The 16,755-nt window shown below is 36.0% G+C and overlaps 3 protein-coding genes and 1 pseudogene across 9 annotated transcripts; 1 reads left to right on the top strand and 3 right to left on the bottom strand.

Annotated features, from left to right (window-relative positions):
• Positions 1-745: 745 nt before the first annotated feature.
• On the bottom strand, positions 746-3,221 carry LOC111491224 (ER lumen protein-retaining receptor 3-like). Of its 4 annotated transcripts, XM_023140028.1 has the most exons (7): positions 2,966-3,221; positions 2,461-2,764; positions 2,123-2,322; positions 1,886-2,026; positions 1,723-1,803; positions 1,236-1,363; positions 746-963 (listed from the first exon to the last, which is right to left on the bottom strand). In XM_023140028.1, exons 2-7 carry the CDS (start codon positions 2,762-2,764, stop codon positions 930-932), a joined length of 888 nt encoding a protein of 295 aa, XP_022995796.1. In that variant the 5' UTR covers positions 2,966-3,221; the 3' UTR covers positions 746-929. The 4 variants fall into 4 exon arrangements, with proteins under 4 accessions (XP_022995796.1, XP_022995795.1, XP_022995798.1 ...); XM_023140027.1 differs by lacking the exon at positions 2,966-3,221 and having other exon boundaries at positions 2,461-2,934; XM_023140029.1 differs by lacking the exon at positions 2,966-3,221 and having other exon boundaries at positions 924-963; positions 1,231-1,363; positions 2,461-2,934.
• Positions 3,222-4,740: 1,519 nt separating this feature from the next.
• On the top strand, positions 4,741-8,521 carry LOC111491225 (E3 ubiquitin-protein ligase CHIP-like). Its single transcript, XM_023140031.1, has 8 exons — positions 4,741-5,087; positions 5,258-5,325; positions 5,425-5,488; positions 5,653-5,724; positions 7,131-7,264; positions 7,611-7,764; positions 7,873-7,983; positions 8,061-8,521. The coding sequence occupies exons 1-8, from the start codon at positions 4,968-4,970 to the stop codon at positions 8,184-8,186; spliced, it is 849 nt and encodes a 282-aa protein (XP_022995799.1). The 5' UTR covers positions 4,741-4,967; the 3' UTR covers positions 8,187-8,521.
• A 915-nt stretch (positions 8,522-9,436) lies between these two features.
• Positions 9,437-12,935, bottom strand: LOC111491272 (U-box domain-containing protein 9-like). Of its 4 annotated transcripts, XR_002719686.1 has the most exons (4): positions 12,388-12,935; positions 10,592-11,766; positions 10,491-10,523; positions 9,437-9,699 (listed from the first exon to the last, which is right to left on the bottom strand). XR_002719686.1 is itself a non-coding variant. In XM_023140106.1 (2 exons), the coding sequence occupies exons 1-2, from the start codon at positions 12,670-12,672 to the stop codon at positions 10,681-10,683; spliced, it is 1,371 nt and encodes a 456-aa protein (XP_022995874.1). In that variant the 5' UTR covers positions 12,673-12,935; the 3' UTR covers positions 10,316-10,680. The 4 variants fall into 4 exon arrangements, 1 of the variants encoding a protein (XP_022995874.1); XR_002719685.1 differs by having other exon boundaries at positions 9,476-9,699; positions 10,491-11,766; XR_002719687.1 differs by lacking the exon at positions 10,491-10,523 and having other exon boundaries at positions 9,476-9,699.
• A 2,818-nt stretch (positions 12,936-15,753) lies between these two features.
• LOC111491426 overlaps positions 15,754-16,755 on the bottom strand; it is a 4,573-nt pseudogene continuing 3,571 nt past the window's right edge.

Raw genomic sequence — 16,755 nt, 5'->3', positions numbered from 1 at the left:
TAATAAATTATTGGAGAGAGGCATGGGGACGCCACGTGTCGGTTTTTTAGCGGGAAAAAGCAGGACTGTCTGACAGGCTGGCGAAGAAGAACACGTGGCGGGGTGATTTTCCCGTCCCACGAATCTCTCTTTCCACGTTAAAATCTCATGCCGCGAGATCAGCGCAACCATGTAGACTATGAACACATGTATATCGTTTTTATGGGTCCCACTCTGGTGACACGTGATGATATGACAGCTAAGAGCGCCAACTTTTTTGAATCGGATTATTGGTTATGACACGCTGTCAGACACGTGGCTGGTTTTGTTTGGATAAGACGGGGTAAGAGTACGGTGACGAATAATTCTGAGGGGTTCTTTTCTTTAACGCGGCGCGTGGAACTATCTTGTTTTGAGGTGCCACGTGACTTCATAAGAGACGTGGAGAAAGGATGTTGATTCGACGGTGCTGGAGTGGCCACGTCGATTTCCTTTTTTTCTTTTCTTTTTCGCATTTCGAGTTATTTCTTTTCCTAAATTAAAGAGGACCAAAAAAAAAAAAAAACAAAAAAACAAATAGAGTTTTATAAATTAAATAATTGTATTTAGTGTTCTGTAAAAAATGTTAATAAAATCAGTAATTAATTTATTTAATAATTTTTTGGTCAAAATAAATTAAATAGATATTTAAATAAATTACTATTGATCTCTTATAATTAAAATAATTATGTCAAATACGTATGGGTGGAAAGTTTTTCACATATGTAGCAACAGCTCTGTACCATTGAATTTAATAATTCGAATTGATACAATAATACATTATTAAATTTAAACGAGATATAACCAGAGGGTATGAACAAGAACCAGCTTTCCATCCAAACGTAAAATTAAAATGCATCCATTTAACTAAGAAACATTCATAACAAGCGCTTATTGTTGGATGATATACTCTAAACGGGCATCCTCAACTTTCCTTGCATCACACTGCAATTCAAAACCATAAAATACAATTAGAAACATATAAATTTAAAGGCCATTGTTGGATGATAAAAGTCCCAAATCGACTAATTTAGGGAATAATCATGAGTTTGTAATTAAATAATGGTATCTTCATTGGTACAGAGGTATGCTGGAGCAGCCAAAACAAAGCCATGAGTGTCTATGCTCATAGTAGACAATATCATACTATTGTGGAGAATAGTGTTCATGTAACCGTGATAACCATGAAATTTTAAACAAAATGAATGAGACTTTACCTCTTAGCATAGTAATAGCAAAAGTCAGACAAGATGAACGATTGAATCATTTCAGCGATGAAAGCAGCCATAAACCAAAAATAACCGTGGCCAACCAATAACAAATAACGCCCTCGAGTCTCGTAAACCTAAACACAAATTTCATTCCATTTAAGAAAACACATTAAAAAAATGGTCTCAACCAATTTATGGATAATGACTATTACTAGAATGTATCAGAATTTAGTGCAACTTATTACTAATTTTAATTAGTCAAGGTATTTGTATATTTGGATAATATATTAGTTATGGAATGTATTTTAATATACTCGTAATCGGTTAATATTTTTCAATATGATTATGAGTATATTTTATTTTATTCTCAAGATTTAGTTTATATTTCCCATATTTGTAAACATTTCCATCCAATTCTATAAGTATTCTTGAGTAATAACATTTTTAAATCTATTCGAATTATAAATATTGTATCAGTTGGAAATTTTCTAACCTGAATGACCCAATAAGCAAAAGCTAAGAATCTGGAAATCCCCATAGCAAACACATAATGTGCGGTGAAAGGCTCGATCATCTAAAAAAAAATTGGAAGAAAATTATCATTTAATAAACTCACGAGAATGAAATGAAAAAAATTGAAAGAAAGCAAATGAAACCTTAGCGTTTTGCATCATTAGAAGCTGAGGCAACATTGAAAAAGATTCAACGTACACGCCAAATGCCCACAACACACGAACCATGGGATTATAGTGGACGTGGGGAAAGATAAATAACGAAAGCACCATTGACGGTACGACCTGTTTAACACACAATCATACCAAATGATAGCTAATCAATTTCATCGTTAATGTATAAGTCGATGCAATTAGAAAGAAGAGAATAGAAAAAATTACCACATAATACAAATGGAAGTTATCGAGGGCTTTGTTATATGTATTTTTCAACTTGGAGCGGATCATATAGATGACCCAAACCGTGGCGATGAAATTAATGGAGTCCAAAAATGTGTAAACATCAACCTCCATAATTGACCCGAAAATCAATCGTACCAGTAAGAATAAAGCCGTGAGTTCTTGACTTTTTGAAGACATACCTAATTTCATTATAAAATCAAATTAACCATTTTATTGTAAATAATACTAAATAAAAAAAATAAAAAATTATTTAATTTAATTTATTTTGTGGAAAAAATATTATATAAATAAAAAAGTAGAGAGGGAGAGGAACTCGCCGGAGCAGGTTTTATGAGTGGTGAGTTTATAAGCGAGGATGAGAAGACCAGCCGCGTGAATGATTTCACTCGCGATGAACAAGTAATTATGATTCGTAACCGTGTGCTTCAAAACAAACATCGCAGCCACCGCCGCCGCCACCGCAAGACCGATCTTCGCCGCCGTGGATCTCCGCCTCAGCCAATCGCCCGCGGCCTGGAACGACCTCCTCCTATTCGGAAGCCTCTTCGACTCATCGCCGTCGCTCGTGGTCGGAACCCTACCGGAACCGAAACTGATCGGGTAAGAACCTAACGCTTCCATCTACAGAGAGAGAGAGAGAGAGAGAAAATTGAATTGATGAATCGATTGAGAGAAAAAAAGAGAGAACAGAGGCGTTTTTTTTTTTGTTAGGGCAAAATTGGGGATGATTTGTGGTGAAATTGATTTGACCATTGATTCAACGCCACTGAAACGGTTACCAAATATGGATGAATGAAGAATGCATTAATTGAAAATCCTTACAGATTTGGTGGATGAAATGTTCCGGATTTGTTCTTAAATGTTGAAAATCCGACGATCTGATGGCGGTAGTGTTCGTCGGAATGTGGACTTCGCTGCCGCCGTTTTCAATTGTTTTCTTTGATTTACTTATTTTTTTCTCCTCCAATGTAATGTTTAAATCGTGTTTTTAGTTTTAGTTTTAATCCTATTTTGGTATATTCTGTCTTTGCCATTGATTTTAAAGCTGTCTATTTTCGTTTATGATTAAAAATATTAATGGTTTTAGTTCAAATTTTAGTTGTTTGGACTTTCAAAAATAACTATTATTTGTTTTTATTGTTTTTTTTTGGGTTAAATTTTAATTTTAATGTCACTTTATTTAACAAACCTACCTCGAATGGAGTCAAGAATCCCTATTTAAATGGAGAATGAGGGACAGAGTGAAAAAATATTTTCTTCCTGATAATTAAATAAAACAGGAGACGAGATTATATTTTGACCTATTTTTTTATATATACCAAATAAAATATTATATTATAATATTAAAATTTGAGTTTTTATAAATTATGTTAAAAGATGGTATTATTAATACATTTTTTTTTTCTCTCTTATAAAATATTATCGTTTAATAGAAATTATTATTAAAAATGAAATTGATTCAGAATCTTTGAAATTACTATATTTTTTAAGAATATATATAAAAAGAAGAAAGAAGAAAGAAGAAAGCCTCCTCGTTTAGTTGACTTTTTTAGTGTTCTTCCTTCCTCTGCCTCCCCTTCTTCAGCTTGCTTCCTCCTCTCTCCTTCCCCGACAATGTCGCCGTCGCCGTCGCCGTTGCACCACCTTCTTCCACGGCCGCCGTCGATGACACCCTTACAGGAACTCCAGTGTCAGGTTGTTCGGAACTGTCTGAAACCATGGGCGGTTTTCCGTCAACCGAATACCACAATCTGTCCTCCCAAAACTGGCTACTCTTCACTTTCTCTCTCCACTCGATCCATAAACCCACTGTTCTCCTCTCTCTTTAGATTAGAATTCTTCAAATTTCTAGGCATTTCTGTTTCTGGGTTTGGTTCTGTTTCCGGAACTAGTAACAGCGAACAGAGAAATTTGGGGGTGGTTTTAATGGGAATTAGTAGTTTAGGCGGCGGCGGTGGGTGGAGGAATGTTTTCCGGTATGAATTTGGCAATGTTGGGATTGGATTTACTGCTTCATTAAAATCCCACGAATCCCCGAAATACTCACCAAATACACCACCCTTTTACGGTGTCTTATGTCCCACGCGAGCCCCACCACCACCAACAACCGCTTCTGGCCGCCATGAAATACACTTATTCCGGCGAAACCAAAGCTGTAGCAGTCGAATCTGAGCGACGACGAGAAGCAGGGGATCACGACAGATAGCGACAACTGCAACGGAAAGAAGTAAATCTCGACGTGAAAGAGGATGAAATGGACGGAGATTATGGTCCGACTACTAATCACGGCGGTTACATCGGTGACGAAGGTGGGTCGGAGCCAGTGGACCACACCGGCAAGCAGAAACCGATGGGGCTTTTGCAGAAGAATGAAATCAGTTTCCAGAGTGACGATGGAAAAGGATTTTATGTTTCGGCGGTTTCCAGTGGCATCATCGATGGTGACAGGGGAAGGAGGCGGCGCAACGACGACGACAACGGCGAGATTGCTGGAGAAGGGGAAGTTAACTGCCACGTCATTTTTCGTCAATCAACGGTCAAAGGAGGTCCGGGCTATTTAGAACTAAAAATATTTTTGAGGGAAAGGAAAAAAAAAAAAAAAAGGAATTTATAATTATCCGTACAAAATAATTAGAGGGAAATTTGTCAACTTTGGCGTCAACACATATTTTGCCGGCGAATCGCTTGAAATCACTATTCTTAAGGAAACGCCTCGATTTCTGTAATCCCATTTAACCAATTTTCTCTCTGTTCTTGATTGCCTGACCCTAAAAAACCCCCAAAGTTTCATTCATTATTGTCGCTTTGATTCAGTCGATCGGCGATGGGGCCGGGCTTCGTGGCCTTGTCTGGCGCTGCAAAACAGGCCGAGCTTCTCCGAAAAGATGGAAACCACTATTTTCAAAAAGGTAGAATCGGAGCCGCCATTGAAGCCTACACCGAGGTTTTTCTCTATCTCTCGATTTCTTTTCGTTTCTAGTTGCTATTTTGGTTTTGTCAGAATTTGCAGGTAGAACGTTTGGTTGTATCAGGATCAAATCATTTGATTATTGGATTCTATAGTTTTATTTGTGTTCGTTGATTTTGGGATGTTCTTGTTGTTTGGACTTGAAGGCGATTACGCTATGCCCGAATGTTGCTGTGTATTTGACGAACCGCGCTTTGTGTCATCGCAAGCGGAAGTATGTACGGGCACCAACCCTAATTCCTTTCAATTTCTTCATTTTTACATTGTTTCTCTTCATTTTTACATTGGATTAGTTTTTTCTTATGGTATATAGTGATTGGAAGAAGGTGGAGGAGGATTGCCGTAGAGCTATTCAGATTGATAGCAATTCTGTGAAGGTATTGCTTTAATGTTGCGCGTGATATCAATTCAGCCTCCTCTGCTGCCTCCAACTTATTTACAGTTTTCTTATGCATTTGTCTTATCTTGAATTCTTGATCGATGATCCTTCCTTCTCTATTTCTTTGTATATCACATTTGTTGACAATTTTTTGATGTGCAGGGACATTATATGTTAGGCCTAGCATTAATACAAAATAATGTATATCCAGAAGGAATCAAGCATTTGGAGAAGGTAACTTTTGATTTTTGTATTGTACCCTCTCTTATCCTTTTCATTTGGATACAAAACAATTGATTTCTACGTAGAGATGAAATTGAGTAGAAGATTGGATTGGAGATTCATTTGAATTATGAATTGCAGAAATAACCTTTGAAAACTTTATATATATATATATAAAGTTTAGATGTAAAATTTTGCCCTTCCCTATGAAAACTTTTGATTCCATTTTTTGCTTCATGGACTTGATTGCTCTTTGCTCTGTATATTTTTTGAACCCATGAACTTCTACACTTCGAGAGATGGAAAAGTCTTGAGTGGTCTTGGTCCAAATGGGAAATGGATGTCCATTGGATGAAGAACATAGCAAACCAGAAGTTATTTTGGGTCATGATGGGTGGATTTCTATAGTTGTTTTGAAGCAATCAGTAGCCACTTTGGAGGCCTAATTAAGGTATCTTCTAGAACCACTAATATCTTGAACTGCAGCTCGATTTTCTTTGAGGTACAAAGAAATTCTTGTGGTTTCCTTCCTCATCAATCAAAATTAGAGGTAGAAAAGGAGGCAACCTTTTTCTCAGATCGGGGCGACGTTTCATAATCCGAACTGCCCACCATCTGTTTCTGCACTGTTCGAAAGGAGACTTGATTTAAGTGAGCTTTTCGAATACATGGATTTACAACCCACCCTCATCATTCCTTCCAATCCTCAAGTTTAATACCTTGAATCCATGGTGCTTGCTTGGAAAAGTTTGGCTAGAGCACCTCATTTCTCACAGCCACCCACTGAACTCCTTTCAAGTTCCTTTACAGATGAGATCCTCTCCTGTTTTCTGCATAGCTGATTCAACTGTAGTTTGAACAGTTTAGAGAAACGACAACTTGACAGATATACAATGCTTGATTTACATGGGGGACGCCTACGGTGCAGCACAGCAAAGGGATTTTTAGTTTGATAAGTGGATAGAATATGTGTGCCTTGGATGTCTTTTGAGAGTTTAGTCGTCATAGTAGGAGGCGTGGGTTGTAACAGAGAAAGTGATAGCAATTGGTTAGATAAGATGGAAGGTAGAGTACTAATTGAAAAGCAGCTGCCACTTATCTTGACATTACTTTCTTTATGTTTCAGATAAATGAAATTTTTTTCCTAAGAATGTGCAAATCTCCTATTCACAACTAGTTCTACTAATGAATATACAGAATTCTGAATGAAACTTATGTGGTGTTGACTCATTTCTTCTGAGTAACGTTTCGGTTTAAATATTTTTTTTCAAATAATGTAAAAAGATTTCGGTTTTGAATCTAGAACTATTTTAGATTTTTGTTGGTGTACGTTGCATCCCTGCCACTGAGCATTTAGTTTTTGTAAGCATGACATGTCTATTATACAAACATAAATTTAATATCATCTCTTTTTATAGGCTTTGGATCTTGGTAGGGGTGCAAATCCAAAGAGTTATATGGTTGAGGAAATATGGCAGGAGCTTGCAAAAGCAAAATACAGGGAGTGGGAAAAAGCTTCTACCAAACGTTCATGGGAATTACAGACCTTGAAGTTAGTTATTTCTCTGAGTTCAGCCTTTTGATTTCCAGAGTTCGATGCATGTACACTTCTGAAATTGATAGTTAGGCACACGTTTTTTTAGCTGAAAATATTAATGAACCATAACCGTTAAACAATGGACTTAGGAAATGAGTTTCAAGTCGTGGTGATCACTTAGAATTTAATATCTTACGAGTGTACCTAGCAACTAAATACTGTAGGTCTAGGCAGTCGTCACATGAGAATAGTCGAGGTGCGCACAAGTTGCATGAACACTCTTTGATACTAAAAATTTGAGATGGGGGGTTTCTCGATTCTGTTTCCTTTTTTTGATTTTGGTGAACGTATTGTTTTTCAGAGAAGCTTGTGAGGCAGCCCTTGAACAAAAGTATTTTCTTGACCATTCTGAACTAGAAGGGTTTGTAGATGAAGCTGAAATTGCTCATAGGAAACAATTAAAGTCTCTAAGAAGTGTGTTTGAAAAAGTTGGGGAGGCGGATGCGCCATCTGAGGTAATAAGCATGATGGTTGTTGCTATCTTCAATTTTTCTTTGTGACAAGCTTTTAGGCACAACATTTTCTGTTTAAATCCTGTGGAGGTACTTATTCAATATTCTCAGGTGCCTGATTATCTTTGTTGTAAAATTACACTTGATATTCTTCGTGATCCCGTTATCACTCCGAGTGGGGTTACGTATGAGAGAGCAGTGATACTCGACCATTTTCGAAAGGTGACAACATTACACCTTCCACTGCCATTTTCCCATGTCTTGTAGCTACAATTTTAACCATTTTCTTCCTTATCTAGGTGGGTAACTTTGATCCCTTAACGCGGGAACTGCTCGATGAGTCGCAACTTGTACCGAATTTAGCCATAAAGGAAGCAGTAGAAGCCTTTCTAGATAAGCATGGATGGGCTTATAATACAGATTAAGTTGAATTTGAAATGGAACTCAATCGAGTTGATGGTTAGGCCTGTACGGTCTCGTGTCTTTAATGGCGTGAGTTTGTCCTCAACTCTTCTGTATGCATTGTCGATTACGGTTTGTCATATGATATCATGCTTTCCATGACATTCTGAGGTGGTAGCGTCAATCATGTATATGATGTCCTGTCTTGATAATTTTATTGTACAGTTATTACTTAAACCTTCATTATGGTTTTAATTGGAAGGCTATATGTTCAGCTTCGGTGCACGTTTGTTCTTTTTTGGCTAAGCCTTGTCGTGTTCAAACCTTTGATCAACTAATCGAGAGTATGTATTAACTAGCTGAGTTATGTTTAGGTTGACGTACATTTTCATATTTAAATTGACGCTGTTCTTGAATTAATTAATCGTAAGGAAGAAGTAATGCTTGATTACAACTTGTAAAGTGAGGTTAGTATGAGTTTCAAATTTAAATCGAGTTGAAGTATTTTTCAAGTGATTTGGATGATAGAGTTTTCAATTCATATCGAACAAGTCGAGCATTTCAACATCTCGACTCCGTTCATGGCCCAACCATTGATTGTTGTTGTCCAAAGTCCCCAAAATTATTGTACTGCACAAACCTCCCACACAACACATGATTTTTCATTTGTATCCTATCTCACAGCCAGGCAAGAATACTGATAATATTAAAACAAACCCATAATTTATTTTCCTTTTTTTTTTAAGATCACAAAAAATCTAATTAAATTATCATTTTTCTCAATGTTGTGGCATTATTCTCTCTTTTTCAAGAGAAAAGATCCAAACATAAGCAGTGATATCCTAAAAAATTGATGTAACAGTTCAACTAAACTTGTCCATATGAACATATGAACAGACAGAACATATAAAAATTGATTAAATGAAACATTATTGTGGACAAGAAAAAGCAAATGGGTCCTTGTATCTTCTACCACCAACCACACATTAGCTACACAATCCATTGTATGACAATGATTATACTAAGATGCAAACCCAAATATCAGTCTTTCCAAATCAATATTAAGGTCATAAACCCATTTAGCGGTCTTAAATCGACGTCTTTTCTATCCATCCATGAGTGTTTGGTGTACTTTCACGATACTTATAGGACAATCATTTAACCTTATTATATTTGGTCGTTGGTAACTTGCAGGATATTAAATTCTAGTATATAACCACTATGACTCGAAACCATTTTTTCTACGTCGTTAAACATTTGCATGAGCCTTATAGAACCGAAGAAGATTTCATTTTATTTATCTTAACTCTTCCAAGTTAAATGTTTCAATGAAGATTCTATAAATAAAATCCAAAGATACAGCTAGCAGGGACAAGAGGAGGGGGATTTTCCCTCCCTTGAATACAGAAAAAAGGGGACTGGCAAGCAACCTGACTTGATTTGGTGTACTATTTATGGTAATATATTATAGAAGACAACCATTTGGAGAGAGAGAACTGGAGACAATAAATCGCAGTAGCCTCCAAGTGAACTAACCTGTAAACAGTCAATAATAAGAATCATTTGGCCTCAATGGCTGCAAATTATGAAACCAAAATCAACAAGAAAAAGAAAAGGAAAACAAAATCACAGAGCTTAAAAAGAAACCAAGAACCCTTTCATATACATACAAATTACTCACACAAAATAAGGGTGTAGCTACTTCCTTAGATATACTTGCATCGGCATTTTTAGACAAGATTAGAGGAGATTGAGGCTTACCACTCACTCATAAGGATAGATATTAGTACCTCTTGTTACAATTATGTTTGTATCAACGTTTTTGGACGAGAATTCATATCGATGGAAATGGTAAGGTGGAGGGCATGAAGTGACAAGGAATTTGTGAAGTAATCCAAGAGATGATGGGGGAAGTCAGGTAAAGGGGTGTCATTGCATAATGGATAAAAGGAGACTAAAAGATTGAATATCTTCACAAAAAGGTAGAAGGCATCCAATATTCCCATTCGGTTCATCTTCAATGGACCACATTACTACTACATATCACAGAAACCATTCAAAATGATGCACACGACTTTTCCTGTTTCTTGCCCAAGGAAAGATCCATTTGATACCACTAAGGAACATATGCAGGCAACAATCATATCCTGTCTTCCTTTTATTCTCTCCAATCATATTTGCTCACTTCCTTTTGAACAGCTCTAAACTTATTTCAGTTCAATGAATCAGAGAAAGGGAAAAACAGGCATTGGTAAAGTGCAGTAATGATGAAAGAACAAGTAAAGCTAATGAAAAAATGAAAATAAAAACTTAGGGGCAGAACTCACTTCACATTTATTCACAGGCACGAACCGATGAAGCTGGCAGTGAAATCGAAATTAGACTCCACAGTAAAAGAGAATATACAGAAAAGTTTATTGAAAATTACCAAAACAGATGAGATGACCGAGTCTTGGCAAAGACCAGAGTGCCGGATTTAGAGGCAGAATCTACAAGTTTCTAACGCCAAGAATTTCATTATGTAGTATGGGTCGTATTAACTACCCTGTTCAGTCTATCGAGTATGCCACTTGCCTTTCTCTTGGCCCTTGAAGTCCCATTCTGAGCAAGTTCAGAAATGGTTCGATAGCATTTCTCCTCCTCCCTCATGTCCTTCCACTGGGTTCGATCGTATAAGCAAATAGCGTGGATGATCACAATGCAATTTTCCTTGTTACGTGAACAAGTACTTTCCCTGATAATTCTGAGCAGGGAATGAACAGCTCTAAGTTCTCCCATTTCCTCAATAGATTTTGGATGGTTCGAAAGCATTGCTAGAATAGCCAACAACTCATCAACGTGCATTTGGTTCATGATCTTTTTCAGAAGCACTCGAACTGCACCATCTCTCACAGCTCTTGCTTTATTTTCATGAATTATACAAAGATTAAATATTGCTGAAGCAGCATCTTTGATAGATAATGGATGCCCCTCATCTAAAAGGTCGATGAGTGGTTTCAAGGCACCAGCTTTCCCGATGAGTACTTTGTTTGAGTCGAGAGCTGACAGAGTGAAAAGGGCGGCAGCTGCATTGCTCCTCGTTTCCATGGTTCCTGATCTCAATGCTTCCATTAGAAGAGGTACTACCCTGGGAGTTTCAGAAACAAGTTTCTTGTTGTTGTCATGGATTGACAGATTCAAGAGGGTTGTGATCAAATCTTCTTGCAGATCCGCATGAACACTACTTTGGGATTTATCTCCACAAAGTGGACTAAGCAACAAAGAGATGGCATCATGGGACTCACCAAAAAGTGCTCGAAATGAGGGCATCCGCTTTGTCAACATCCGAAGTTCCTTAGCAGCAGCTTTTTGTTCAGGTAATGTTGCAGACATTTTCTCTATTAACCTATGGAAACGGCCCCGATCAGCCTCTGTTATTATATCGTCATCAAGATAATGGACACGATCTTGCAACTCAATTCCCCGACTACTACACCACCGAGATATCATTCCACGAATCAAGTGATTGGGAGTAAGGTTCGTGTGTGAAAGAACTTGCTGAGTTCTTGGGCACGTTCGGTTTCCTGATTTCAACCATTTTTGAATGAAGGGTCTGTCGAATGTCTGCAATAAGATGAAACAAAACAACAACTAGAAAACTCAGAAACCAAACGACCATAATGAATGTCTTAAGGAAACAAAGAAAATTTACAATGGTATTAGATCTACACCAAAATCATACATCACAAATGATCTATAAGCAATTCTCCTCGTTTCCTCTACAGATTTCCAGGAAAACCATTCATATTGATTCACGGTCAACATTTGTTGCCTTGCCTTCGATTATAATACGAAACATTAATATAATCACTGAAGATATGAAGGATTTAAATCGTCGGCACTTGAAAATCAAAAACAAAAAAGATTCTGAAAGAACAAGAACAGAGGACAGGTAATTTGGAGAAGACGAAGGAGAAGAAGAGGAAGAGGAACAAGACATATCCAAACAACACATTCACAGGACAAAATTCAACAAATGCAGAGAGGAAGGAAATGTAAGAACAAGAACACGCTCATGTCCTCAAATTTTTCGTTTCTCTACGCGAAACAACCAAACCGCAAGCACACGAGTGTGTTTTCACAACAAAAGCACAAAACAATTAGAAAACTAGAATTTCATTCAACAGAATCAAAATCACCAAGACGCAGAAGACAAATCACAAAGCTCTGTCATGAAACACAAACCTCGCCAGTAGAGACAACAACAGGATCTCTCATGAGCTCGGTAGAAAGCGGACAACGAAATTCATCAGGGCAAATGAGATTCTCGTAGAGATTCGAAGAGCGTGATCTCTTCCTAAGTTTCAACTCCTTGAGCGCACAAAGAATCTCTTTAGCTTGATCAATAGCATCAGTGGAGTAATTATCATCATCAATTATAGCAACGATGAGCTTCTGTAACTCCCTCTTCAAGTCCATGGCCTTCCCCATGACTGTAGGATTAGAATCAAACACACCGGTTTTCGCCATCAAGATCGGTAAGCAGGTTTCGATCACTTCAACAGTTAGAGAACAGACGAGACGAGACTTCCCATTCTCATAGTTTTCGAACTCCCATTACTCAAATCTCGACTCTCTTCCTCTCTCTCTCTTAATCCGCCATTAAAGGGTAGAGAGAGAACCAAATTCCTGTGCTTCCCTTCTCAAGAATTCTACGAACTTAAAAACTGAGGAACTACAGCAACCACAATCCACATTTCTCTCTCTCTCTCTCTAATTTCTATTTCTCACTCCTTATTTTAATCCAATCATCCTTTGAGTGTTCCTTCTTTTTTCAAATATCATTTTTCTTTTCTTTTTTTAGGGCTTACCTTTTTTTTCTCTTTTTTTTTTCTTTTTTTAACCTTTTACGTTGGTTATATTTTATTATTATTATTACTATTATTTCAAATAATATATTATTTTTACAATTCTTAAATTAAATAATAATAATTGATTTTATTTTATTTCAAATGGTTTCTGCCTGTAATTTTTTATTTTTAAAATATTAATAATTAAAAAAAAATGTCAATTATATCCCTGAATCTAAAATTCTAATTTTTTATTTTTTAAATATTAATAATAATAATTAAAAAAAAAAAGATGATGAAAATGAAGGGTGAGTAAAAAGGAGTGGAAATGATATTTTATTTTATAAAAATGGGAGAAAGGAAATGAGGGGAAGTGGGGTCCACGTGGGACCGGATGTAGGCAATCACGGAATCTATACCCATACAGCTGGCATGCCGCGTGGGGATTATTTCCTCTGCTCCTCACTCCACTATTTCTTTTTCTTTTTCTTTTTATTTAATTTGTCTTATTTAACCTCCTAAATTATCCACGTATACACGCAATAATAATAAATAAATAAATAAATGAAAAATCCATTTTTCAAATTTATTATTGTTTAAATTCTTCTATTCTTCATTTCAAATCACCATAATAAGTTTCTCCATGTGACTGAGTATACGACATTATTTGCACCATGTGATCAATAATGTTCTATTCTTTTTTATTATTATTTATTTCTTTCTCTCTCCTTTTACCTCTCGATTAACTCGTTTCTTTAGTCTTTTAGGTGGTTTTCAGTCTAGGTAAATTGAACGTATTACTTTTGCATACACGATTCATACGTGTGAGTATAGACCCACTAAGTAGCCTCGCACACTCCTAAGCCTCCTGGTCGAACTAGTTGACTATAGCCAGATGTCCAGAGGTACAACGACCATCGTACATCATGTCAAGCATGATGATCATCTCATTATCATAATGTATACTTTCGTATTCATCATAAAATGTTCAAAATTCTCATATATTTATGTTACCAATTATATTAATATGAATACCCATCAATGAATTCAAATATAGTTTAATTAAGATAAAATGAAATATGACGTTTTATTTTTATTTTTATTGAAATATAAAAATTTTAGGAAGGTAGATCTAATGATTTATGTGGCATGATGGGAAAATAAAATATTGTGATCAAGATCCAAAATCACAAAAATAAATTCAAAGGCCAATATAATATTTATTTAAGAAAATTATTTTTTTTTTTGGGAAAAAAATTAGACACGTGTCAGGTTTTTGGAAAAAAATTAGTCGTCGTATGTAATACGGTGCCGTTTTGGACCTTTATTTGTTAGTCACTGTCGTTAATGACAATTATTTAGCACGCGCCGCCGCCGCCACGGGGGTGCTTTACCAGCTTTCTAGCACATTTTTATTTAATTTTTGTTAATTTTTTTAAAATTTTAATTGAGGAGGTAAATTGTAATAGTATTTAGAATTTTAGGGTCGTTTTTTAAATTTTTGAAAAATAAATTAAAAAAAAAAAGGTAATTTTAAGAGAGCGGGAAAGTTGATCGTTCTCGGAAGAATGAGCTGGAGGGATGGTGGGTCCCGCAGTACAAGACAATTTTGCCGCCAAATAAGAGAACTGGGGCCCACATGTACCAACGAGGCTCGTGGCGGGTCCCAGATTTGCCACGCGTATTGCCAAATAATTCACACTCGGACAGCGTGTCCGATGCCAGATGTTTCATTCATGCACATGTGGAATTGTACTCTTTAATTTTTTTATTTAAAAAAAACTATTTTTAATATTTGATATAAAAATATAATAATATGTTTCAGACAGCAAGAGAAGTTTCCTTCGCCCTTTTTCCCACTAAAATTAAAATAATAATAATAATAATAAAACAAAAAAGATTAAAAAATGAAAATAAAAATAAAAAGTACAAATTTGGTAGTACGTCAGTCTCATTTGCTTATTTAATTACTGTTGTCCAAACATTCCCCAAGGGAAAAAGTTATATTTTCCTTTTAATTTTTTTAATCCTTAGTTTTATTTTAATGAAAAATAAATTAAAGATATTAGTTTGGAACAAAAGAGAAAAAATTATAAAGATATTAATAAAATAAACAAAATAAAAGGAAAATAATAAAAGATATTATCCAATGCCCTTTTCCCTTATTCTCTCCATTTTTAGCATAAAATTGAACAAAAGTTGAGTAATTTGGTTGATCATAATCTCTAAAGAGAGCGACAAAGATTTGTCAAAAGTTTAAATGATGAGATTAAATCCTTAATAAACGCCTTAATCATGGGAGATTAATCATTCTTTTGGAAAGTAAAGGCACAAAGGAACAATTTCTATCGAGAGGACGTTTGTCGGTAAGATTTGTATAGTTTGAGACACAAAAATCTAATATATGTTCTATATCTAAAAACATGCTATATACCGCTTAAGTTTTCTAATCACTAGTACAAATCATGTTTGAGTTATGTGGTGCAATTTGACTACTTTCACATAGACGGATCGTCAGACGTTACTATATTTGGTCACCAAGGCCACTCGTAAGATATTAAATCTTAGGTAGGTAGCCACCGTGACTTATACTCATTCCCTATCAACCTTTTACATGACTATCATTGACTATCACTATGAATATTATATGAATATTATTGTAAAAAGTGAAATGGAGATGATAAAGGCATCCACTACAATTTCTGCACAACCTGCGAGTAATCAATGATAATCTGAAGTCAAAGCACCCTTTGCTATTTCACAAATGTAATATACAGACAACTTTATTTAATGAAAATATTTGCAAAAACAAGGGAGTTTCTTGTCATTACAAATATTTACAAGTATTCACCCATTGGATGATGGTTCAACTGATAAAGTTTGTTCATTCAAAGTTTCTACTCGAGGATCATTTTGAATCCCATTTCACCAAAACAGGAAGATCTATGTAAACAGTATAGAACAAAGTGTTGGTTTCGATCGTTGTGTTTCGGTTCCCTTGGACCGACGTATGGGATCACTACCCGTTCAAAGTTATGACAGCCGTGTTATATGAAATGAATCCCATGAACTAGAATTCATGAAAGTCCCACGTGATTATTTGGTTGTACTTCTTTTGTGAGGGGTCCTTGAGGTTTGATGAAGCATTGATTTTCCCCAACTGATCAAACCGCTTTCACCACCTACATATTCATCATGGTCATGAAAAGGAACCCAAAAAAGAGATTAACAGAAGATCCATAGTTGAAAAAGTGAGTGAAAAAGATAGAACAACAAGAAACTTGGTGATTCGTTTTGCTAATTATTACGGTTGGTTCTACTCAAGTGAATGCAGATACCAATCACTGAATGCTATATCAAGTGGTAACACATACAATTTTCTAGCAAATACTTTAAAAGGAAACATATAAAGGGAGAAGTGTAACCGCCCAAGCTCACCGCTAGCAGATATTGTCCGCTTTGGCTCGTTACGTATCACTGTCAGCCTCACGGTTTTAAAATGCGCTTACTAGGGAGAAGTTTCCACACTCTTATAAGAAATGTTTCGTTCTCCTCTCCAACTGATGTGAGATCTCACACTAACTTTAGTAGAAGAAATATGTGAGTCCCGGGTTGTTATTTTTATGCACTGATTTGAGATAAGAGGGACCAAACGAGGAAGAAGAACACATTCAGCAGAACTTACTCTTCTATAATCATCAAGAGATATCATTAGACAGATTGCAGAGAGAGAGAGAGTCTTCTTGGCCAAGCTGGGGGGGGG

Source organism: Cucurbita maxima, unplaced genomic scaffold, assembly GCF_002738345.1.
Source record: "Cucurbita maxima cultivar Rimu unplaced genomic scaffold, Cmax_1.0 Cma_Scf00016, whole genome shotgun sequence".
Classification (NCBI taxonomy): Eukaryota; Viridiplantae; Streptophyta; class Magnoliopsida; order Cucurbitales; family Cucurbitaceae; genus Cucurbita; species Cucurbita maxima.
The sequence above is the reverse complement of the archived record's forward strand: the minus strand, read 5'-3'. Positions and strand labels throughout refer to the sequence as shown.

Bases quoted from the DNA above. Each gene is read 5' to 3' on its own strand.
- LOC111491224 (XM_023140028.1), bottom strand. From the start codon at position 2,764: ATGGAAGCGTTAGGTTCTTACCCGATCAGTTTCGGTTCCGGTAGGGTT. The intron at 2,027-2,122 runs GTAATTTTTTCT...TGTGTTAAACAG, and splicing joins ACTTCCATTTGTATTATGTG to GTCGTACCGTCAATGGTGCT. The intron at 964-1,235 runs GTAAAGTCTCAT...TTTGAATTGCAG, and splicing joins TGCTATTACTATGCTAAGAG to TGTGATGCAAGGAAAGTTGA.
- LOC111491225 (XM_023140031.1), top strand. From the start codon at position 4,968: ATGGGGCCGGGCTTCGTGGCCTTGTCTGGCGCTGCAAAACAGGCCGAG. The intron at 5,326-5,424 runs GTATGTACGGGC...TATGGTATATAG, and splicing joins TTGTGTCATCGCAAGCGGAA to TGATTGGAAGAAGGTGGAGG. The intron at 5,725-7,130 runs GTAACTTTTGAT...CTCTTTTTATAG, and splicing joins GAATCAAGCATTTGGAGAAG to GCTTTGGATCTTGGTAGGGG.
- LOC111491272 (XM_023140106.1), bottom strand. From the start codon at position 12,672: ATGGCGAAAACCGGTGTGTTTGATTCTAATCCTACAGTCATGGGGAAG. The intron at 11,767-12,387 runs GTTTGTGTTTCA...ATCTTATTGCAG, and splicing joins TTGTTGTCTCTACTGGCGAG to ACATTCGACAGACCCTTCAT.